This window comes from Loxodonta africana, chromosome 17, assembly GCF_030014295.1.
Source record: "Loxodonta africana isolate mLoxAfr1 chromosome 17, mLoxAfr1.hap2, whole genome shotgun sequence".
In the NCBI taxonomy this organism is placed as follows: Eukaryota; Metazoa; Chordata; class Mammalia; order Proboscidea; family Elephantidae; genus Loxodonta; species Loxodonta africana.
In genome coordinates, this window is record NC_087358.1 from 59,558,499 (window position 1) to 59,583,020 (window position 24,522).

At 39.9% G+C, this 24,522-nt stretch overlaps 1 protein-coding gene across 9 annotated transcripts in view; it reads right to left on the minus strand.

The window, feature by feature from the left end:
- Window positions 1–24,522, minus strand: part of MTRF1 (mitochondrial translation release factor 1) — a 59,657-nt gene that overhangs the window by 26,891 nt on the left and 8,244 nt on the right. For all 9 annotated transcript variants that reach the window (XM_023551245.2, XM_023551244.2, XM_023551246.2 and 6 more), the window contains 3 exons: window positions 18,472–18,563; window positions 15,692–15,773; window positions 14,965–15,072 (listed from right to left, as the gene is read on the minus strand). In XM_023551245.2, coding sequence (XP_023407013.1) covers window positions 14,965–15,072; window positions 15,692–15,773; window positions 18,472–18,563 — 282 coding nt within the window. The remainder of the gene's footprint in view (window positions 1–14,964; window positions 15,073–15,691; window positions 15,774–18,471; window positions 18,564–24,522) is intronic.

A 24,522-nucleotide genomic window follows, 5' to 3' on the forward strand; every position in this document is an offset into this window, starting at 1 on the left:
GACTCAAAATGAGAAGAAACAGCTGCAAACACCCATTAATAATCGGAACATGGGACGTAAGAAGTATGAATCTAGGAAAACTGGAAGTCATCAAAAAGAAAATGGAACACATAAAGATCGATACCTAGGCACTAGTGAGCTGAAATGGACTGGCACTGGCCATTTTGTATCAGACAATTATATGGTCCACTATGCTAGGAATGACAAATTGAAGAGGTATGGCATAGCATTCATTGTCAAATAGAACATTTCAAGATCTATCCTCAAGTACAATGCTGTGAGCGACAGGGTAACATCCAAATGCCCACAAGGAATACCAGTTAATACATAACTATTATTCAAACTTCACACCAACCAATAATGCCAAAGATGAGGAAATCAAAGATTTTTTACCAACTTCTGCAGTTTGAAATTGATCAAACATACAAGCAAGATGCATTGATAGTTACCAGTTATGAGAATGAGAAAGTTGGAAAACCAGAAGGATTGGTAGTTGGAAAATACGGTCTTGGTGACAGAAATGACACTGGAGATTGCATGATAGAATTTTCAAGACTAACAACTTAGTCATTCCAATACCTTTTTTCAACAACATAAACTGTGACTATACACGTGAACCTCACTGGATGGAATACACAGAAATCAAACCCACTACACCTGTGGAAAGAGACAATGGAGAAGCTCGATATCATCAGTCAAAACAAGGCCACCGCCCGACTAACAGACCATTAATTGCTCATATCCAAGTTCACACTGGAGCTGAAGAAAATTAAAACAAGTCCATGAGAGCCAAAGTATGACCTTGGGTATATTCCACCTGAATTTAGAGACAATCTCAAGACTGGATTTGATGCACTGAACCCTAATGACCAAAGACCAGATGAGTTGTGGGATGACATCAGGGATATCATACTTGAAGAAAGCAAAAAGTCATTAAAAAGACATGATAAGAAAAAAAAGACCAAAATGGATGTCAAGGAAAGACTCTGAAACTTTCTCTTGAATGCAGAGTAGCTAAAGCGAAGGAAGAAATGATGAAGTACAGAAGCTGAACAGAAGATTTCAAGGGGTGGCTCAAGAAAACAAAGTATTAAAATGAAATGTGCAAAGACCCAGAGTTAGAAAACCAAAAGGGAGGAACACACTGGGCGCTTCTCAAGCTGATAGAACTGAAGAAAAAATTCAAGCCTCGAGTTCCAATACTGAAGTATTGTATAAGCAAAATATTGAACGATGCAGGAAGCATCAAAGGAAGACGGGGAATACCTAGTCACTGTACCAAAAAGAATTGGTCAATGCTCAATACGATCAAGAACCAATGGTACTGGAAGAAGTCTAGTCTGCGCTGAAGACACAGGTGAAAAAAAAAGGCTCCAGGAATTGCTGGAATACCAATAGAGATGTTTCAACAAATGGATGCAATGTTAGAAGGACTCACTCAACAGAATGCAAGAATTACCAAACGATATCATTAATATCACATGCAAGTATTTTACTGAAGATAACTGAAAAACGGTTTTAGCAGTACATCAACAGGGAACTGCCAGAAATTGAAGTGGGATTCAGAAAAGACATGGAATGAGGGATATCACTGGTGATATCAGGTGGATCTTGGCTGAAAGAAGAGAATACCAGAAAGATGTTTACCTGTGTTTTATTGACTATGCAAAGGCATTTGACTGTGCGGATCATAACAACTATGAATAACACTTTGAAGAATGGGAATTTCAGAACACTTAATTGTGCTCATGCGGAATCTGTGCACAGACCAAGAGGCAGTCATTCCAACAGAACATAGGGATACTGCGTAGTTTAAAGTTAGGAAAGGTGTGTGTCAGGGTTGTATCCTTTAACCAAACTTATTCAACCTGTATGCTGAGCAAATAATCCAAGAAGCTAGACTACATGAAGAACGCAGCATCAGGATTGGAGGAAGACTCATTAACAACCTGCGATATGCAGATGACACAACTGTGGTTGCTTAAAGTGAAGAGGTCTTGAAACACTGGTAAAGATCAAGGGCCACAGCCTTAAGTATAGATTACACCTCAGCATAAAGAAAACAAAATTCTTCACAACTGGATCAATAAGCAACATAATGATAAACGGAAAAAATACTGAAGTTGTCAAGGATTTCATTTTACTTGGCTCCACAATCAACACCCCTGGAAGTAGCAAACAAGAAATAAAATGATATATTATATTGGGCAAATCTGCTGCAAAAGACTTCTTTAAAGTTTTAGCAAGCAAAGATGTCACTCTGAGGACTAAGGTGCACCTGATCCAAGCCATGGTATTTTCAATCACCTCATATGCATGCAAAAGCTAGATAATGAATAAGGAAGACCAAAGAAGACAAATTGATGCCTTTGAATCATGGTGCTGGCAAAGAATATTGACTTTACCATGGACTGGCAGAAGAATGAACAAATCTGTCTTGGAAGAAGTACAGACAGAATGTTTCTTAGAAGCAAAGATGGCAAGACTTTCCATTCATTAGATGCCATGCTTATAGAATAATGTAGTGTCAAACCTACAGTACATATCAAGAGACACTAACCTCCACTGCTTCCACAAAGACTATTTTGTGATCATTTAGTTTGGGGCTATTTATGTAACAGTTGACTCCTGTCCCTATCCGTACCTATAGTTACAAAACCAAAAGACTTTCAAAGTCATTAGATATATAAATTTTTATATGAAACTCTTCCTTATTTTGGAATTTAAGGGTTGATATTTTACTCATTGATAACAATGAATAAGATTGATACTTACAGAGTTTTTTTTTTTTATAAACACAGACTATCTAATATTTTATTGTATTTTTGGTGAACGTATACCCAGCAAAACAAGTTCCCATTCAACAATTTCTACACAAAATTGGTTAGAAACTTTCTTTTTAACCTCAGTTTTTAGTGTTGATACAATCAATACATAAAATACAGTCATGCACTGCATAACATCCTTTAGGGCAACACCAACCACATATCTGTCTGATATCCACGGGGGATTGGTTCTAGAATCCCTGAAGGATACCAAAATCTGAGGATGCTTAAGTCCCTTATATAAAATGGTGTAGTATTTGCATATAACCTACACACGTTCTCTCATATACTTCAAATCATCTCTAGATTACTTATAATACCTAATACGATGTAAAATGCTATGTGAGTAGTTGCTGATGCTTACATTTAACACTTAATGTTTTCTCCATCTTTGCAAGTTCAAACAACAAGTGCTGGAAAGAGACTGAGGATCTGTGAAATGGCAGGAAGCTACAACAGGGTATGTCTATACATCATTTCATTCTTGTGGGTTCAGCATAGCACTCTGTGCTTGAAAAATTCAACTTCTGCTTTTTGGAACTTTTTTCCAATTATTTTTGATCTGCGGTTGGTTAATTCGTGGATGCAGAATCCATGATATGGAGGGCCAAATGTATAGCTTTGCTAAGTATATACAGTGTATATGGCTAAGTGCACTGTATTTTTATGCAAATAACATGTGCCTTTTATGTTTGTTTGCACCTATGCCCTCCCTCCACAAGGTATTTTCCTAAGTGCCACTATGCCAATTTTGTTTTACATGTTCCTGTAAAAAAAAAAATACTAGCATAGTGCACTTATGAAAATACCTCACAGGGAGAGGGCGAGGTTGGCAAACAAATGTAGAAGACTCACGTTATCTGTGTGAAAATTCTGTATACAGCTAAGTATATATGCTTGTGTGGACCCAGGAAGAAAAGAGCAGAGGGAGGAAGAAAGAAAGTGGGAGAGGGGGACAGGGAGCCCTGTGCAGATGCAAGGAAGTCACTGGCGGTCAGTGAACCTCAACAAGTCAAGCTGAGCGGTTCGGCTGAGTGGTTGAGCAGCTGCCACACTTGGAATAACCTCCACAACCTGCTCATGGACAGCAGTGAGCAGCTGCTCTTCCAAATCAGTTTAGCGTAGCTGGGATGTGGGGGCTCGGGAAGGTGGGCGCACTGGGGAAGGGGCCACGAGGCAGGGGTGGGCTTAGGAAAGGGCGCGGAGTGGGGGTTCCAAGGTCAGAGAATAAGGATCAGAGAGATGCCCTGGAAATGCCACTGAATTGGGAGGACCGGAGAGGGGGACAGAGGCTGAGGAAGTAAATATACTTTGCTGAGTAGTGTGATGTTCACACAATGTCTGAATCACATAACGTCCTAGAGCACAGAATGTATCATGGACGTTAAGGGATGCATGACTGTATATAAAATAAGGTAGGTGCTTTTTTCCCCTTTCTCTACTTTAGTCTTTCCCCAGCCACTCAGTTCGCGCGAGCGGCGCGGCCTGCCAGAGGGAAAAGTCCCCGGGAGGCAGTGACTGGTCTTGGAGCGGGGAGAGCAGCGTCCCAACCGGGGAGCCGTCCCGCCGGGATTTTGGCAGGCGCGGGCGGGGCGTGAGCTCGGGGATCAGCTACATTCCCCTGAATTGACCCTGGGGCGGTCCTAACCAGTTCGCGCGGGCCCAGCCGGTTCGCACGGGTGGCGTGGCGGCGCAGCCAGTGGAAGAAGTCCCCGGGAGGCAGTGGCTGGTCTTGGAGCGGGTAGAGCGGCATCCCAGCCAGGATGGGCAGTCGCGACTCAGGCGCGGGGAGCTGCTCCGCTCTCCTGAGCTGACCCCGGGGTCGGGGGGAGCCCACCTGGTTCACGGGAGCAGCGCGCAACGCGGCTGGCGGGACAGGGAGTCCCCGGGAGGCAGCAACTGATTTTGGAGTCGGGAGTGCACCGTCCCAGTAGGGGAGCCATAACCTTGGGGGTGGGGCTGACAGCGGAGCATCTGACCATGACGCCAGCAGGCCAGACCCCCCAGGGGGCAATCTCCACACAGCCACTACATATAGGCGACGCGCCCCGCGGAAATCTCAGATATAAGAGACATTCCAAGTAAGACAAACAACTCTGGCTATATTCTGAGGTGCTACACTCCTAGCTCCCTGATCCCTCCCCCACTCTCCCCAGGCGGCTCCATTAACATCCGAATAGCCTGAGCCAGAGGGAGAACTCTGATAGGGATCTGACTGCATTTTTTTTCAGCGGATTTTCTGGAAAAACAAGTTTCCCAGTGATGGCTCGGAGACAGCAGTCCATATCAAACCACATAAAGAAGCAGACCATGACAGCTTCTCCAACGCCCCAAACAAAAGAATCAAAATCTTTCCCAAATGAAGATACAATCCTGGAATTATCAGATACAGAATATAAAAAACTAATTTACAGAATGCTTAAAGACATCACAAATGAAATTAGGCTAACTGCAGAAAAAGCCAAGGAACACACTGATAAAACTGTTGAAGAACTCAAAAAGATTATTCAAGAACATACTGGAAAAATTACTAAGTTGCAAGAATCCATAGAGAGACAGCATGTAGAAATCCAAAAGATTAACAATAAAATTACAGAATTAGACAACGCAATAGGAAGTCAGAGGAGCAGACTCGAGCAATTAGAATGTAGACTGGGACATCTGGAGGACCAGGGAATCAACACCAACATAGCTGAAAAAAAGTCAGATAAAAGAATTAAAAAAAATGAAGAAACCCTAAGAATCATGTGGGACTCTATCAAGAAGGATAACCTGCGAGTGATTGGAGTCCCAGAACAGGGAGGGGGGACAGAAAACACAGAGAAGATAGTTGAAGAACTCCTGACACAAAACTTCCTTGACATCATGAAAGACGAAAGGATATCTATCCAAGATGCTCATCGAACCCCATTTAAGATTGATTCAAAAAGAAAAACACCAAGACATATTATCATCAAATTTGCCAAGACCAAAGAAAAACAGAAAATTTTAAAAGCAGCCAGGGAGAAAAGAAAGGTTTCCTTCAAGGGAGAATCAATAAGTTCAGACTACTCAGCAGAAACCATGCAGGCAAGAAGGGAATGGGACGACATATACAGAGCACTGAAGGAGAAAAACTGCCAACGAAGGACCATATATCCAGCAAAACTCTCTCTGAAATATGAAGGAGAAATTAAGATATTTACAGATAAACACAAGTTTAGAGAATTTGCAAAAACCAAACCAAGGCTACAAGAAATGCTAAAGGAGATTCTTTGGTCAGATGACCAATAATATCAGGTACCAGCACAATACAAGGTCACAAAACAGAACATCCTGATATCAACTCAAATAGGGAAAGCACAAAAACAAACAAATTAAGATTAATTCTTAAAAATAAATAAATAAATAAAATAATACACATAACAGGGAATCATGGAAATCAATAGGTAAAAGATCACAATAATCAAAAAGAGGGACTAAATATAGGAGGCATTTAACTGCCAGATGGAGAGTGATACAAGGCGATATAGAACGATACAAGTTAGGTTTTTACTTAGAAAAATAGGGGTAAATAATAAGGTAACCACAAAAAGGAATATCAACTCCATAACTCAAGAAAAAAGTCAAGAAAAACGTAACGACTCAACTAACATAAAGTTAAACATTATGAAAATGAGGATCTCACAATCTACTAAGAAAAACGTCTCAGCACAAAAAAGTATGTGGAAAAATGAAATGGCCAACAACACACATGAAAAGGCATCAAAATGACAGCACTAAAAACGTATTTATCTATAATTACGCTGAATGTAAATGGACTAAATGCACCAATAAAGAGACAGAGAGTCACAGACTGGATAAAGAAACACGATCCATCTATATGCTGCCTACAAGAGACACACCTTAGACTTAGAGACACAAACAAAAACTCAAAGGATGGAAAAAAATATATCCAGCAAACAATAAGCAAATAAGAAGAGGAGTAGCAATATTAATTTCTGACAAAACAGACTTTAGACTTAAATCCACCACAAAGGATAAAGAAGGACACTATATAATGATAAAAGGGACAATTGATCAGGAAGACATAACCACATTAAATATTTATGTACCCAATGACAGGGCTGCAAGATACATAAATCAAATTTTAACAGAACTGAAAAGTGAGATAGACACCTCCACATTTATAGTAGGAGACTTCAACACACCACTTTCGGAGAAGGACAGGACATCCAGTAAGAAGCTCAATAGAGACACGGAAGACCTACTTACAACAATCAACCAACTTGACCTCATTGACTTATACAGAACTCTCCACCCAACTGCTGCAAAATATACTTTTTTTTCTAGTGCACATGGAACATTCTCTAGTATAGACCACATATTAGGTCATAAAGCAAATCTTTGCAGAGTCCAAAACATCGAAATATTACAAAGCATCTTCTCAGACCACAAGGCAATGAAACTAGAAATCAATAACAGAAAAACTAGGGAAAAGAAATCAAATACTTGGAAAATGAACAATACCCTCCTGAAAAAAGACTGGGTTATAGAAGACATCAAGGAGGGAATAAGGAAATTCATAGAATGCAACGAGAATGAAAATACTTCCTATCAAAACCTCTGGGACACAGCAAAAGCAGTGCTCAGAGGCCAATTTATATCGATAAATGCACACATACAAAAAGAAGAAAGAGCCAAAATCAGAGAACTGTCCCGACAACTTGAACGAATAGAAAGTGAGCAACAAAAGAACCTATCAGGCACCAGAAGAAAACAAATAATAAAAATCAGAGGTGAACTAAATGAATTAGAGAACAGAAAAACAATTGAAAGAATTAACAAAGCCAAAAGCTGGTTCTTTGAAAAAATTAACAAAATTGATAAAACATTGGCTAGACTGACTAAAGAGATGCAGGAAAGGAAACAAATAACCCGAATAGAAACGAGAAGGACCACATCACAACAGAACCAAATGAAATTAAAAGAATCATTTCAGATTACTACGAAAAATTGTACTTTAACAAATTTGAAAACCTAGAAGAAATGGATAAATTCTTGGAAAAACACTACCTACCTAAACTAACACATTCAGAAGTAGAACAACTAAACAGACCCATAACAAAAAAAGAGATTGAAACGGTAATTAAAAAACTTCTAACAAAAAAAATCCTGGCCCGGACGGCTTCACTGCAGAGTTCTACCAAACCTTCAGAGAAGACTTAACACCACTACTACTGAAGGTATTTCAAAGCATAGAAAAAGATGGAATACTACCCAACTCATTCTATGAAGCTACCATCTCCCTGATACCAAAACCAGGTAAAGACATTACAAAAAAAGAAAATTATACACCTATATCCCTCGTGAACATAGACGCAAAAATCCTCAACAAAATTCTAGCCAATAGCATCCAACAACACATCAAAAAAATAATTCACCCTGATCAAGTGGGATTTATACCAGGTATGCAAGGCTGGTTTAATATCAGAAAAACCATTAATGTAATCCATCACATAAATAAAAGATAAAAACCACATGATCTTATCAATTGATGCAGAAAAGGCATTTGACAAAGTTCAACACCCATTTATGATAAAAACTCTACCAAAATAGGAATTGAAGGAAAATTCCTCAACATAATAAAGGGCATCTATGCAAAGCCAACGGCCAATATCACTCTAAATGGAGAGAACCTGAAAGCATTTCCCTTGAGAACGGGAACCAGACAAGGATGCCCTTTATCACCGCTCTTATTCAACATCGTACTTGAAGTTCTAGCCAGGGCAATTAGGCTAGACAAAGAAATAAAGGGTATCCGGATTGGCAAGGAGGAAGTAAAGCTATCACTATTTGCAGATGACATGATCGTATACACGGAAAACCCTAAGGAATCCTCCAGAAAACTACTGAAACTAATAGAAGAGTTTGGCAGAGTCTCAGGCTATAAAATAAACATACAAAAATCACTTGGATTCCTCTACATCAACAAAAAGAACACCGAAGAGGAAATAACCAAATCAATACCATTCACAGTAGCCCCCAAGAAGATAAAATACTTAGGAATAAATCTTACCAAGGATGTAAAAGACCTATACAAAGAAAACTACAAAGCTCTACTACAAGAAATTCAAAAGGACATACTTAAGTGGAAAAACATACCCTGCTCATGGATAGGAAGACTTAACATAGTAAAAATGTCTATTCTACCAAAAGCCATCTATACATATAATGCACTTCCGATCCAAATTCCAATGTCATATTTTAAGGGGACAGAGAAACAAATCACCAAATTCATATGGAAGGGAAAGAACCCCCGGATAAGCAAAGCATTACTGAAAAAGAAGAAGAAAGTGGGAGACCTCACTCTACCTGATTTCAGATCCTATTATACAGCTACAGTAGTCAAAACAGCCTGGTACTGGTACAACAGGCACGTAGACCAATGGAACAGAATTGAGAATCCAGATATAAATCCATCCATGTATGAGCAGCTGATATTTGACAAAGGACCAGTGTCAGTTAATTGGGGAAAAGATAGTCTTTTTAACAAATGGTATTGGTGTAACTGGATATCCATTTGCAAAAAAATGAAACAGGACCCATAACTCACACCATGCACAAAAACTACCTCCAAGTGGATCAAAGACCTAAACATAAAGACTAAAATGATAAAGATCATGGAAGAAAAAATAGGGACAACCCTAGGAGCCCTAATACAGGGCATAAACAGAATACAAAACATTACCAAAAATGATGAAGAGAAACCAGATAACTGGGAGCTCCTAAAAATCAAACACCTATGCTCATCTAAAGACTTCTCCAAAAGAGTAAAAAGACCACCTACAGACTGGGAAAGAATTTTCAGCTATGACATCTCAGACCAGCGCCTGATCTCTAAAATCTACATGATTCTGTCAAAACTCAACCACAAAAAGACAAACAACCCAATCAAGAAGTGGGCAAAGGATATGAACACATATTTCACTAAAGAAGATATTCAGGCAGCCAACAGATACATGAGAAAATGCTCCCGATCATTAGCCATTAGAGAAATGCAAATTAAAACTACGATGAGATTCCATCTCACACCAACTAGACCGGCATTAATCCAAAAAACACAAAATAATAAATGTTGGAGAGGCTGCAGAGAGATTGGAACTCTCATACACTGCTGGTGGGAATGTAAAATGGTACAACCACTTTGGAAATCTATCTGGCATTATCTTAAACAGTTAGAAATAGAACTATCATTCAACCCAGAAATCCCACTCCTCGGAATATACCTAGACATACAAGAGCCTTCACACAAACAGATATATGCACACCCATGTTTATTGCAGCTCTGTTTACAATAGCAAAAAGCTGGAAGCAACCAAGGTGTCCGTCAACGGATGAATGGGTAAATAAATTGTGGTATATTCACACAATGGAATACTACACATCGATAAAGAACAGTGACGAATCACTGAAACATTTCACAACATGGAGGAATCTGGAAGGCATTATGCTGAGCGAAATGAGTCAGAGGCAAAAGGACAAATATTGTATAAGACCACTATTATAAGATCTTGAGAAATAGAAAAAACGGAGAACAACATATACTTTTGTGGTTACGAAGGGAGGATGGAGGGAGGGAGGGAGAGGGTTTTTTATTGATCAATCAGTAGATAAGAACTGCTTTGGGTGAAGGGAAAGACAACACTCAATACAAGGAAGGTCAGCCCAATTGGACTGGACTAAAAACAAAGAGGTTTCCGGTATAAAATGAATGCTTCAAAGGTCAGCGGAGCAGGGGCGGGGGTCTGGGGAACATGGTTTGAGGGGACTTCTAAGTCAATTGGCAAAATAATTCTATTATGAAAACATTCTGCATCCCACTTTGAAATGTGGCGTCTGGGGTCCTAAATGCTAACAAGCGGCCATCTAAGATGCATCAATTGGTCTCAACCCACCTGGAGCAAAGGAAAATGAAGAACACCAAGGTCACACGACAACTAAGAACCCAAGAGACAGAAAGGGCCACATGAACCAGAGACCTACATCATCCTGAGACCAGAAGAACTAGTTGGTGCCCGGCCACAATCGATGACTGCCCTGACAGGGAGCACAACAGAGAACTCCTGAGGGAGCAGGAGATCAGTGGGATGCAGACCCCAAATTCTCATAAAAAGACCATACTTAATGGTATGACTGCGACTAGAGGAATCCCGGCGGCCATGGTCCCCAGACCTTCTGTTGGCACAGGACAGGAACCATCCCCAAAGACAACTCATCAGACATGAAAGGGACTGGTCAGCGGGGGGGAGAGAGATGCTGAAGAAGAGTGAGCTAATTAAATCAGGTGGACACTGGAGAGTGTGTTGGCAACTCTTGACTGGAGGGGGGATGGGAAGATAGAGAGAGAGGGAAGATGGCAAAATTGGCACGAAAGGAGAGACTGAAAGGGCTGACTCAATAGGGGGAGAGCAAGTGGGAGAAGGCAGCAAGATGTATGTAAACTTACATGTGACAGACTGATTGGATTTGTAAATGTTCACTTGAAGCTTAATAAAAGTTAATTAAAAAAAAAAGTACTTTATAATTTCAATGAATGGAGGCCTGTTCTTAGTTTTTAATTTTAAAGGCTGGAAACCCTGGTGGCACAGTGGTTAAGAGTTTGGCTGCTCTACAAAAGGTCGGCAGTTCAAATCCACCAGGCGCTCCTTGGAAACCCTGTAGGGCAGTTTTACCCTGTCCTGTAGGGTTGCTATGAGTCGGAATCAACTCGACAGCAGCAGGTTTGGTGTTTTTTTTTTTGGTATCTTCGGCTGGGTTCTCTAGAGTAGCAAAACCAGTGAAGTGTATATGTAAATATACAGAAAGAGATTTATTTCAAGGAAATGGCTCATACAGTTGTGGAGGCTGGCAAATCCCAAATCCGTAGGTCAGGCTGGAGACTTCTCCTGACTCACATGGTTGTAGGGGCTAATGAACCCAAAATCAGCAAGTCAGGCAGTAGGCTGCTGGCTCAGGGGTGCAGCAGTTAGCAAATCCCAAAATCTACACATCAGGCAGCAGGCTGCTGGCTCACATCCCAAGAATCAGAGGTCTGAGGATGACGAGTCAGATGCAGGATCAAAAGAGGGCACACTTTGCCAGAATATCCGTGTATACTAGATGCAGGCCACACCCCAAGGAAACTCCCCTTTCAACTGATTGTCTGCTCACATCAGATCACGCAACGGAGGATGATTACATAATACCTGCCAAACCACTGAGAACCATGGCCTAGCCTTAATCATCACAGGTACGTAAGTGAAATATATTAAATTTCTCTCTTTTTTTTTTAAAAAAGGGCCTTTTACTTTTAAAAAATCTGTCTTTTATTTTGCCAGTGAGTAAGTACATCTAAAAGAAAGGTTCCCCAACCACTGTTCAGGCTGGTCTCCTTTCCTGGAACAGAATCTCTGTTCTTGTTATCAAGCTCATCTCTTTCATTCTTGAAAGTCCTATTCAAAATATACATTCCAGAGGTCACCGATGACACTTCCCACTATGCTCTTTTATGTACTGCTGCTTCTGATTAGGAGCCCTGGTAGTGCAGTAGTTAAGAATTCGGCTGCTAACCAGAAGGTGTGCAGTTCACATCAAGAAGCCGCTCCTTGGAAATCTTATGGCGCAATTCTACTCTGTCCTATAGGGTCGCTATGAGTCACAATCGACTCAATGGCCGTGGCTTTCTGACCATATTCCCCTTGAACCTCTGTCCTCTCTTGCTTCCATAATACTTTATCACCCTCACTCTTTTTCTGCTCATCTGGCTGCTACTCTTTCTTTTACCGACTGGTCTATCTTTCTAAATGGGGCCATCCTCCAAGGCTTGGTCACCTAAATGTTCACTCTCCAACCTCTCCCTCATTTATTCTCTAAGTATCAGATATTACCTCTGTGTTGAGAGCTATCAAGTATCAAATGGCGATCACCAATTCTATTCTCTCACCAAAGCTCTGGTCACACAACTTCAGCATTTCCTGGGTTCTTTCTAAATGGATGCCCACTACAAGCCCAAATTTAACCATTCGAAAACTACTACTTGTCATTATTTTTCCTGAATGGGCTTTATCTCCCAACTTCTATTTCACTCAGTGGCATGAACGAAGGTCCCAAACTTCCTGGCTAGAAAGATTAGAATCCCTAATGGCTCATCTCCTCTGTATCAGGACAGACCAATGGGATGTAGTGTGGCTTTGCATCAGACAGACTTAAAGTTAATCCCAGGGCTTCCATTGCTTATTGTGTGACCTTGGATTAGTTACTTACTCTCTGAGTCTGATTTCTGCATCTATAAAACAGGATTGGTAACATCTACCTCATAGGTTTGTGAGGGTCAAATAACCCACAATGCACATGGGACACAGTGGGCAAGCAACAGTCCCTGTCGTATCTACCTGGTTCTTAAATTTTGCCCACTGTTCCTCTGAAGGCCTGTCACATGTATCCCTACTCCTGGATTACTCTAATAACCTTTTTGCATCTGCCTTTAATCTAGCCTCTGCAATCCACCCTTCATACTGTTGTCAAAATAATTTTCTTAAAAATATTTTTAATCATATTGTATTCCTATTAATAAAATCAACAGCTCTTCATCTTTGGGTGCCATTGAGTAGATTCTGACTCATGGCAACCCTACATGACAGAGTACAATTACCCCATTGGGCTTCCTAGGCTGTAAATCCTTACGGGAGCAGACTGCCAGGTCTTCTTGGTCACGGAATGGCTGGTGGATTCAAACTGCCCACCTTTCAGTTAGCAGTCAAGTACTTAGCCACTGTGCAACTGGGAATCCTTTAGCAGCTTCTTATTTCCTATAAATTGAGGCTTATTCAGCTTTTAGGGCTATTCAAAATCTACCCACTCAAATCTACTTCCTATTACTTCCCATCACAAGTATCAAAAAAACAAAACACAACAAAAACCAGACCTATTGCCATCATTTGATTCCGACTTAGCAACCTTACAGCAACTCTATATGACACAGTAGAACTGTCCCATAGGGTGTCCTAGGCTGTAAATCTTTACAGAAGCAGACTGCCAGATCTTTCTCCTATGGAGCAGCTGGTGAGTTCAAACTGCTAACCTTTCAGTCAGCAGCCGAGTGCTTTAACCACTGTGCCACCAGGGCTCCTTATCCCTTGATTGGGAATCACAGATATACTCTGGGTAAATGAGCCTCCTCATTGTCCTACACACACACACAGCAGCTCAGCTTGTTCCTTCCCTCTGCTCTCACTGACAGTCCTCCTTCCTGGCCACTGGTTATATTTAGAATCTGTACCAAATACAACTTACTTATGCCCTATACTGGTTTTTATTCCCTTCTTTTGTTTAATTTATATGAATCATCTTTCCCTACTTTGATACTTTGTAATTTATTATTGGGGCCCTGGTGGCACAGTGGTTAAGAGCTCAGCTGCTAACCAAAAGGTAGGCTGTTCAAATCTACCAGCCATTCCTTGGAAACCCTACGGGACAGGTCTACTCTGTCCTATAGGGTGGCAATGAATTGCAGTCGACTCAACGGCAGTGGGTAATTTATTATTGATGACCCTTCTGTCTACTACAGTGTATCACATGATGCAACCAAGGACATAAGACTTACAAATGGATTAAAAGAATGGGAAGAAAGGAGAATTACAGACAGATACTCTGATTTAACATACCTGAGTACAGGTAGTCCCTGACTTACAATGTATTCAAGTTACAATGAACCCCACTTATGACTGTCCGTTGGGGTTTTTTTTTTTTTGGTACATCTTAACATCAGTAATTGTATCACATAACTGATGAAGTTCTTTAAAGCAAAAGCCTTAGAATTTCTTCACTTTGAATAATAGAGAGCAATGGTTTTCAAGGCAAGGTATACAGCTATTCTCCACAGGAGGATTTTTCTCTGGTTCTGATACTCCTTCCTAGTGGGGATGTTTCCCTCCTTCCCACTCTCTTTTCCCAATTAGGGGCCCCGCTTTACCAAGCCTCTGTGACTGATGAGCCTGTATGAGTATTTAGTAGACACAGAAGAAATGTTTTTAAAAATGGGACAACATGGTTTTAGTCGAGATCAGAAGTAAAATAATTTTGAGCATCTTCTACTGATAAAGATACTCAATACACCTACCATAATCAGCTGGTGTATAATTCACAAGTTCAAAGTTCCAGTCTTTATAGCATGAGTAACTCTGGTACATGTCAAATATTTCCCGGGTAAACTGCTGGCAAATATCACCTAAAAGGAAATGCAGAGAATATTCAGTCAACACAAGTTTTTAAGAGAGCCATCCGCAGGTAAAGGCCCTCTGAGTGTAGAGTGACTATTTTCAAAGTTAAACACAATGAAAGGATGTTTAAAGCTATAGTGATGTCAGATCATGGTAAAATTTAAGTACTTTCAGTCTTTAGGAAAATTATTTTACTCTGAGATAATCTTTAAACCTTAAACCAAAAATATCCCCTGAAGTTTTCTTAAAACCAAACAATAGTTTAGCTTAACTAGTAAAAAATGCGTGCCTTGAGCATTATGATCTTTTAATAACTATCTATATGGTATCAAAGTGACAACAGCAACTTGAAAGATTAGATAGGAAACTTTGGGGGCAGTGAGTTTATGTTAAAGGGGGAGAAACAACTCAGAAAAGGAGGGTGAGAACGGTTGTACAACTCGAAGAATGTAATCAGTGTCACTGAATGGTACACGTAGAAACTGTTGAATTGGTATATGTTTTGCTGTGCATATTCTCAACAACAACAAAATTAAAAAAAAAAACAGACAGGAACCATTAAAAATAAAAGTTAATTGAATTAAAAAAAATATATATATATATACATATGTATATATATTTACTGACCTCCAGTAGTTCTTCCAGATGTTACCTCTAAAATCACATCATTTTTATCACATTTATCCTTTGGCACTAGGCTCTGGAAAAGCTGAAAAGAAAAAAAAGAAAATCAGCAGTGGTGTGTATATCTTCCTCGGTACACTATTTTTTAGGAGCCCTGATGGCACGGTGGTTAAAGCACTTGCTGCTAATCAAAAGGTGAGCAGTTTGAACCTGCCAGGTGTTCCACGGCAGAAAGATGTGGCTGTCTATTTCCATAAAGATTTACAGCCTCGGAAATCCTATGCGGCAGTTCTACCCTGTCTACAGGGTCGCTAGGAGTTGGAATTAATTCGATGGCAATAAGTTAGATTTTTTGGTGATACTATATATTACTTGAAGTTACATAAAAGATCCCAAAACGTTAAGAAATCAGTAATTAACAAAATAATATAGCATCTCAATGAAGTCCAGTCCTAAAATGCTATAATAAATACAATATTAGACCTGAAATAAATGCTCAATTCATGTTAACAATGAAGTTACTGTCAGGATATTCTCTTCAGTGCTTTCACATTATCTTAATTTTCTTAAATTCAGAAGTTTAGATCAAAGTACAAAGTGTCCCATTCGATTTTCTTCAGACTTTCCTGCTGATAATTACTTCTGAACACTAGCTTCTTTCATCTAAATAAAGTACAGCTTTGAACATCTTCGTCTGGGAAAAACAGGCTTTTAATAATAAGACTGTTCATTCTCTGCTGCCATAAATTTCAGCAGATGCCACGCCTTGCCTTTTCCACAGAGTCACTTTTTTAAGAGTATGTTGGCTTAAATGGAGTTTCTGAGGAAAAAAAAAAAATGAATTTCCTAATAAAGTAACTAACTTTTCTCTTAAGAAGAAAAAGAATTTTATTATTACCAAAAGGTCTCTCGAATCAAACTAAAAGCACCTAAATCCCCTAACTCTTCCTAAAACCAAAAAAAAAAAAACCAAACCGGCTGCTGTCAAGTTGATTCCAACTCATGGCGACCCCATGTGTGCCAGAGTAGAACTTGCTCAATAGGGTTCTCAATGGCTGATTTTTCAGAAGCAGATTGCCAGGCCTTTCTTCTGAGTTGCCTCAAGGTAGACTCAACCCCCCAATCTTTCAGTTAGCAGCCAGGCACTTAACCGTTGTGTCACCGAGGGGCTCCCTGCCTTTCCGTACTGCCTTTTTTTTTTTTTTTTAAACACTCTCTCTCTGCTGGAAATTATACAGCCTGTGGGAGAGAACACTAGACTAAGAGTCAGACATCCTCCTTCTGCCTTTGATTAGCTGGTTAAATCAGTGATAAAAATAACTGACACCTCCATCTCACCACTACTAGGCACTCAAAAACCCCTTCCTGGATTTCCTGAAGAAACACTGGTGGCATAGTGGATAAGTGCTACGGCTGCTAACCAAGAGGTCAGCAGTTCAAATCCACCAGGCACTCCTTGGAAACTCTATGGGGCAGTTCTACTCAGTCCTATAGGGTCGCTATGAGTTGGTATGAACTCGACGGCAGTGGGTTTTGTAGGTTTGGGATTTCCTGAGTAGGAATGACTGAAGACAGGAGGATAACAAACTGGTATATAGTACCATGTTCTTCACTGTTTTTGTAAACAAGCCACACTTTTAATTAGAAGGAAAAGAAATCACCATCGGAAGAAAAATTTTCCATTTACTTATCTAGGCGATATCAAAACTGAATTTTCTGTTTCAGCATAGCTAGTCACACTAAAAAAACCGAAAACCAAACCTGATGCCATGGAGTTGATTCTGACTCCTAACAATCCTACAGGACAGAGCAGAACTGCCTTACAGGGTTTCCAAGGAGCAGGTGGTTGATTCGAACCACTGTCCCACCAGGGCTCTGCTGGTCATACTAACTGACACTATTTAAAGTATCATGAGCCTTGAGAGACATTAGTATGCCAGACATTTACTTGTTGTTAGGTGTTGTGGAATCGATTCCAACCCATAGTGGCCCCATGTGACAGAGTACAACTTTCTCATATGGTTTTCTGGGCTGTAATCTTATGGAAGCCAGGTCTTTCTCCCACTGAGCCACTGGGTCGGTTCAGACCCTTACTAGACCTAGTTAAAAACTTGTGTTAACCAACTATACCTACACCTATGAATTCATTTCATCCTATCTACAGTGCAAATTTTCAGTTTTAACACATTCATCATGAACTCCCCCTTTTAGAACTCAAAAACCCCTGATTCTTCCCCCATGATGAACTAAATTTCTTCAATGGTATGTGTTTCTTTCCCTGGCAAGGTAACAGACTCAGTTTTGAAATTTTTTTTTAGCTCTAGCGGTCTTTATTTTATTCTTTGACATCACCATCTCTTCCATCTCATTCTGCAGCAAATTATAATACTGAGTTTGGCTTAATCACTTATTACAAAAAAACAAATCAGTTCTCATTGAGTAGATTCCAACTTACGGTGACACCATGTAGGACTATGCTCCAGAGGATTTTCATGGCTGTGACCTTTTGGAAGCAGATCATCAAGACTTTCTTTCAAGGTGCCCCTGGGTGGGCTCAAGCCACCAACCTTTCAGTTAACAGCTGCAAAGACTTATTAAGCTGGTGTCCGGAAAGTATTCTGAGCACCAAAGCACTGTTTAGCAAGGACAATATTCACTTATTACAAGAAAAGGCTTATTAAGCTGGTGTTTGGAAAGTACTTTGAGCACCAAGGCACAGTCTAACAAGAACAGTATCCCTTTATATTAACACTGTTGAGATTAGGCTGCCTGCTAAAACATACCTCATGGTATAACGTGCTGATTTTTTGATCAATAGTTTGCCTTTCTTCTAATGCAAGTTCTTGTAACTGCTTTTCATCTTGTTTATTTAGACCTAAAAACCAGAAACAGAAATAATGGTAAAAGTTTTAAAATACTGAAAAATTCTCAAACAGCCGCCTAATCTTTGCCCACTAAATTTCAGTTGTGAAGGCAAGGGATTATGCAAAAAGAACAATTAGAAGAGCTGGAGATTGTTGATTAACAAGTATTTACTAGGCATATCCAAAAAACTCAAGGTTTAAAATAGTATGTTCTTGCCACAAGGAGCTGGTTATTTGAGTAACTATAAAAATTACATTATTTTATATATTTATGTAATATTATTATATAATTACATTATACATTACTACAAGCAAAAATAAATAAATAAATACAGACAAAAATAGATGTCAAAAGAGACTCTGAAACTTGACCTTGAACAGAGGGCAGCTAAAGCGAAAGTAACACAACTGAACAAAAGCAGAGAAGTTCCCCAGACACATCCAAACACTCTGAGGGACAGAGGAGCTGGACTGGGGCCTGGGGACCACGGTTTCGGGGCACATCTAGGTAAATAAAAATAAAAAAGTGAAAGAAAGAAATGATGAAGTAAAAGAGCTAAACAGAAGATTTTAAAGGGCAGCTTGAGAAGGCAAAGTATAACGAAATGTGCAAAGACCTGCAGTTAGAAAACCAAAAGGGAAGAACACACTTGGCATTTCTGAAGCTGAAAAACTGAAGAAAAAAATTCACACCTTGAGTTGCAATACTGAAGGATTCTGTGGGCAACACACTGAATAATGCAGGAAGCATCAAAATAAAATGGAAGGACCTCCTAAAAATTTAAACACCTATGCTCAACGAATGACTTCTCCAAAAGAGTCAAAAGAGAAACTACAGACTGGGGAAAAAAATTTGGCTATGACATATCTAACAAGGAACTAATCTCTAAAATTTATAGAAAACGTCAACATCTCAATAATAAAAACACAAACAATCCAATTGAAAAATGGGCAAAGGATATGAACAGACACTTCACCAAAGAAGACATTCCAGTGCTAACAAACATGAATGCTCTCAATCATTAGCTATTAAAAAACCATTGCCATGAAGTCAATTCCAACTCATCAACTCTACAGGACAGAGAAGAGCTGCCCCACAGGATTTCCAAGGAGCAGCTAGTGGATCCGAACTGCTGACCTTTTGGTTAACAGCCAAACGCTTAACTACTGCACCACCAGGGCTCTTTATAGAGATGCAAATCAAAACTACAATGAGATACCATCTTAACCTGGCATTACTGGCATTAATCAAAAAAACATAATAACCAATGTTGACGAGGCTGTGGGAGACTGAAACTCTTATATTGCTATTGATGGGAATGCAAAATGGTACAACCACTTTGGAAAATGGTATGCTGCTTCCTCAAAAAGCTAGGAATAGAAATACACTATGATCCAGCATTCCCGCTTCTAGGTATAGACCCTAAAGACATAACAGCAGTGACAGGAGCAGACATATGCACACCCATGTTCATTATAGCATTATTCACAATAGCAAAAAGATGGAAACACCTACATGCCATCAACACATGAATAGATTAACAAACTGTGGTACACATACAATGGAATACTATTATTATTATTCCACACAATGGAATATCATTATTCAATGATAAAGAATAATGACGAATCTGTAAAACATTTCACTACATGGATTAATTCGGAGAACATAATGCTGAATGAAATCAGTCAATCACAAAAGGGCAAATATTGTATGAGACCACTACTATAAAGTAACAACAAAAGGTTTACACGCAGGAAAAAAAGAAAAAACATTGATGGTTACCAGGGATGGGGGCAGGGAGGGAAAATTACCAATTAGATTGAAGACACGAGGTAATACTGGTGAAGGGAAAAACATATAATATGGGGGAAGAAAGCACAACATGACCAATGCAAGAGAGGACACTTGACAGAAACACAAGAATAAAGGACAACTACGGTAACTATTATAACTCAGACAATCCTGCAGCAACAGTATTAGCAAACAATAATTTGCAAACAAAGAATACGTAGGGAGATACTGCAAGAGTTGTGGGAGGATGTAAGGGAACATACCTACTGACAGATACAGGTTTGGTGGTGGGTATTTCTACATACGTGACTGTAGGTGCAGCTCAGATAGAACTCACAAGGGGTATAGTCAGGGAAGCCTCTTGTTGTTGTTGTTAGATGCCGTCAAGTCAGTTCCAACTCACAGCAACCCTACAGGACAGAGGAGAACTGCCCCACGCTATTTCCAAGGAGTGGCTGGTGGATTTGAACTGTCGACCCTTTGGTTAGCAGTCAAGTTCTGAACTACTATGCCACCAGAGCTCCAAACACTTTGTGGGATGAAGTTCCTGGGCTAGAAGACAAGGGACCAGAGACTGGGACATCTATATCAACTGGCACAACATAGTACTTAAAGACAATGCTCTGCATCCTACTTTGGTGAGTAGTGTCTGAGGTCTTAAAAGCTTACGAGTGGCCATCTAAGATACAACAATAAGGCTCTTAACGTCCAGAGCAAAGGAGAGTCAAGAAAACCAAAGACTTGAGGGTACAATTAGTCCAAATGACCAATGGACCACATGAACCACAGCAACACCCTACATGACTCCAAGGCCAGAAGTCCTAAATGGTGCCTGGCTACCATTACCAATTGCTCTGACTAGGGTAACAGTGGGTCCTGGACAGAGTGGAAAAAAAGTATAGAATAAAAAATCAAATTCACAAAAAAGACCAGACTTACTGTTCTGACAGACTGGAGGGGCCCCCAAGACTATGGCCCTAAGACACCCTCTGACCTGGAAATGAAGTCATTCCCAGAGACCACCTCTCAGCCAAACAACAGAAAAGCCCATAAGACAGACAATAATACCTGAGAGGAACATACTCCTTAGAATAATCAATTATATGAAATCCAAAGGGCATTATCTGCCCAAAAGCAAAGACAAGAAGGCAGGAGAGGGTAGAAAAGCATGATGAAAGAAAACGGGGAGCCCATGGCAGAAATGAGGAGAGAGCTGACACACTGCATGGAATGAAACCAAAGTCATGAAATACTTTATGTACAAACTATCAAATGGGAAACTAACTTGTTCTGTGAACTTTCACCTAATCCACAAATTAAAAAAAAAAAAAAAAAAAGGATGGAATACACAGAGTCACTGTACTAAAATGAATTGGTTGACTTTCAACCAATTCAAGAGGAAGCAAGTGATCAAGAACCAATGGTACAAAGGAAGAAGTTCAAGCTGCACTAAAGGCATTGGCGAAAAACAAGGCTCCAGGATCGACGGAATACCAATTGAGATATTTCAACAAACAGATGCAATGCTGGAAGCGCTTACTTGTCTATGCCAAGAAATTTGGACGACAGCTGCCCAGCCAACCAACTAGAAGAAATCCATATACGTGCCTATTCCAAAGAAAGGTGATCCAACAAAATGCGGAAATTATCTAACAATATCATTAATACCCCATGCAAGTGAAATTATACTGAAGGTAAATCTAAAATGGCTGCAGTGGTACATTCACAGGTAACTGCCAGAAATTCAAGCCAGATTCAGAAGAGGTCCTGGGACGTGGGATATTATTGCCGATGTCAGTGGGTCTGGTTGAAAGCACAGAATACCAGAAAGATATTTACCTGTGTTTTACTGACTAAGCAAAGGCATTCGACTGTGCAGATCATAACAAATTTTGGTTAACGCTGGGAAGAATGAGAATTCCAGAACACTTAATTGTGCTCATGCAGAATGTGTACATAGACAAAGGGGCAGTTGTTCAAACACCACAAGGGGATACTGCACGGTTTAAGATGAGGAAATCTGTGCATCATGGTTGTATCCTTTCACCATACTTATTAAATCGGTATGCAGAACAAATAATCTGAGAAGCTGGGCTATATAAAGAATGCAGCATCAGAACTGGAGTAAGACACATTAACAACCTGTCATATGCAGATGACACAATCACGCTTTCTAAAAGTGAAGAGGTCTTGAAGCACTTACTGATGAAGATCAAAGACCACAGCTTTCAGTAAGTATGGATTACACCTCAACATAAAGAAAACAAAAATCCTCACAACTGGACCAATAAGCAACATTATGATAAACAAAGAAAAGAGTGAAGTTGTCGAGGATTTCATTTTACTTGCATCCACAATCAACACCCACGGAAGCAGCAGTCAAAAAATCAAACACTGATTTGCACTGGGCAAATCTGCTGCAAAAGACTTCCTTAAAGTGTTAAAAAAGCAAAGATGTCACTTTAAGGACTAAGGTGCACCTGATCCAAGCCAGGATATTTTCAATTACCTCATGTGCATGTGAAAGCTGGACAACGAATAAGAAGGAGTAAAGAATTGATGCCTTTGAATTATGGTGTTGGTGAAGAATATTGAATATACCATGTACTGGAAGAATGAACAAACGCATCTTGGATGAAGTATAGCCAGAATGTTCCTTAGAAAGAAGGATGGCGAGAGTTTCTCACACACTTTGGGCTTACTACCGGGAAGGACCAGTCCTTGGAGAAGGACATCATTCTTGATAGAGAGTCAGTGAGGAGTGGAAGACCCTCAACAAAAATGACTGACACAAGAGCCGGCAACAATGGGCTTAAACATAGCAATGATTATAAGGATGACACAGGGCCGGCAGTTTTTTGTTCTCTTGTACATGGGGTTGCTATGAGTCAGAATCGACTGGATGGTACCTAACAACAATAATAATTATAGAGATCGGTGATTAATCAAACAGAAGGTTCAAAACAGAACTGATTAATTAAAAATCTAAACCCAAACATGATAAATTTTGGAGCAAATTAGGGTGACCACATACTGTCTAAAGATGGCAGCACTGTGATGTGGGTCCAGCATGGCTTGATCCTCCCAATTTTTCAAAAGTCAGAAATAAGAACTCTTAAATGAAACCTCGTTGTTCATATGCAGCACACATTTTCAAAAAATACCATTTGTGTCAAACAAAACACATCTTCGCAATCTCTGCTTTATATAAACAACAATCCTTTTCACATCATTTCAAAAGCAGAAAATTAAACTACGGGCTTCTGACAAAGGAAGATAACAATGAGATAGTGGCTAAGTATGGTAGATTCCAGGGCCTTAGACTCCACTGCTTTAGATGCCTAGAGACTTCATTGGTCACTGGTGCTGGCTACAACCTGAGACAAATTCTTGATTCCTCCTAATTACAAAGAAGAAATGAAGAGTCTCAGTTACAAAAGAGACAAAGCTGTTTTCAATTCTTTTCTACTCGTGAAAGTCATTAGGGCTTGTTTGAATATTGTGGCTTCATACTTGCCACACTTAACACTTATTACATGCTAGACATGGAGTCACTGGATGATGCAAACAGTTAAGTACTTGACTCCTAGCTGAAAGCTGGCAGATGGAACCCACTCAAAGGTGCCTTAGAAGACAGGTTTGGTGATCTGCCTCTGAAAGGTCACAGCCTTAAAAACCCTATGGAGCAGTTCTACTCTGCATACAAGGGGCTGCCTTGAGTCGGAATCAACTCATCAGCACCTAACAACAGGATTGGCAGCGAAGCGGGGGTTTGGACAGTGATGGCTAAGGGGTACGAATTTCTTTTTATGGTGATGAAATATTCTAAAATTGATTGTGGTGATGGTTGCATAACTTTGTAACTAGGCTGAAAGCCATTAAAATGTGTGGATTTTGTGGTGTGTGAATTATAGCTTGATAAAGCTTTAAAAAATTAATAAACACCTCTCCACTGGTTAGAATGCTCCCCTAGCTGTGATCTACCTGCACAGTATCTACACTTATGTGGATCCTAAAACCTCCTTAGCAGGACATCAAGGCCCATCACAATCTTTGGCTAATACACTGTTCCTCTGCACCAAAAACTACATGCTACTTGGAAGTCCACTGCCATTTCCTGAAACTGCTATACGGTCTCACCCTCCCCTAGCTTTGTACATACTGTTCCCTGTCTG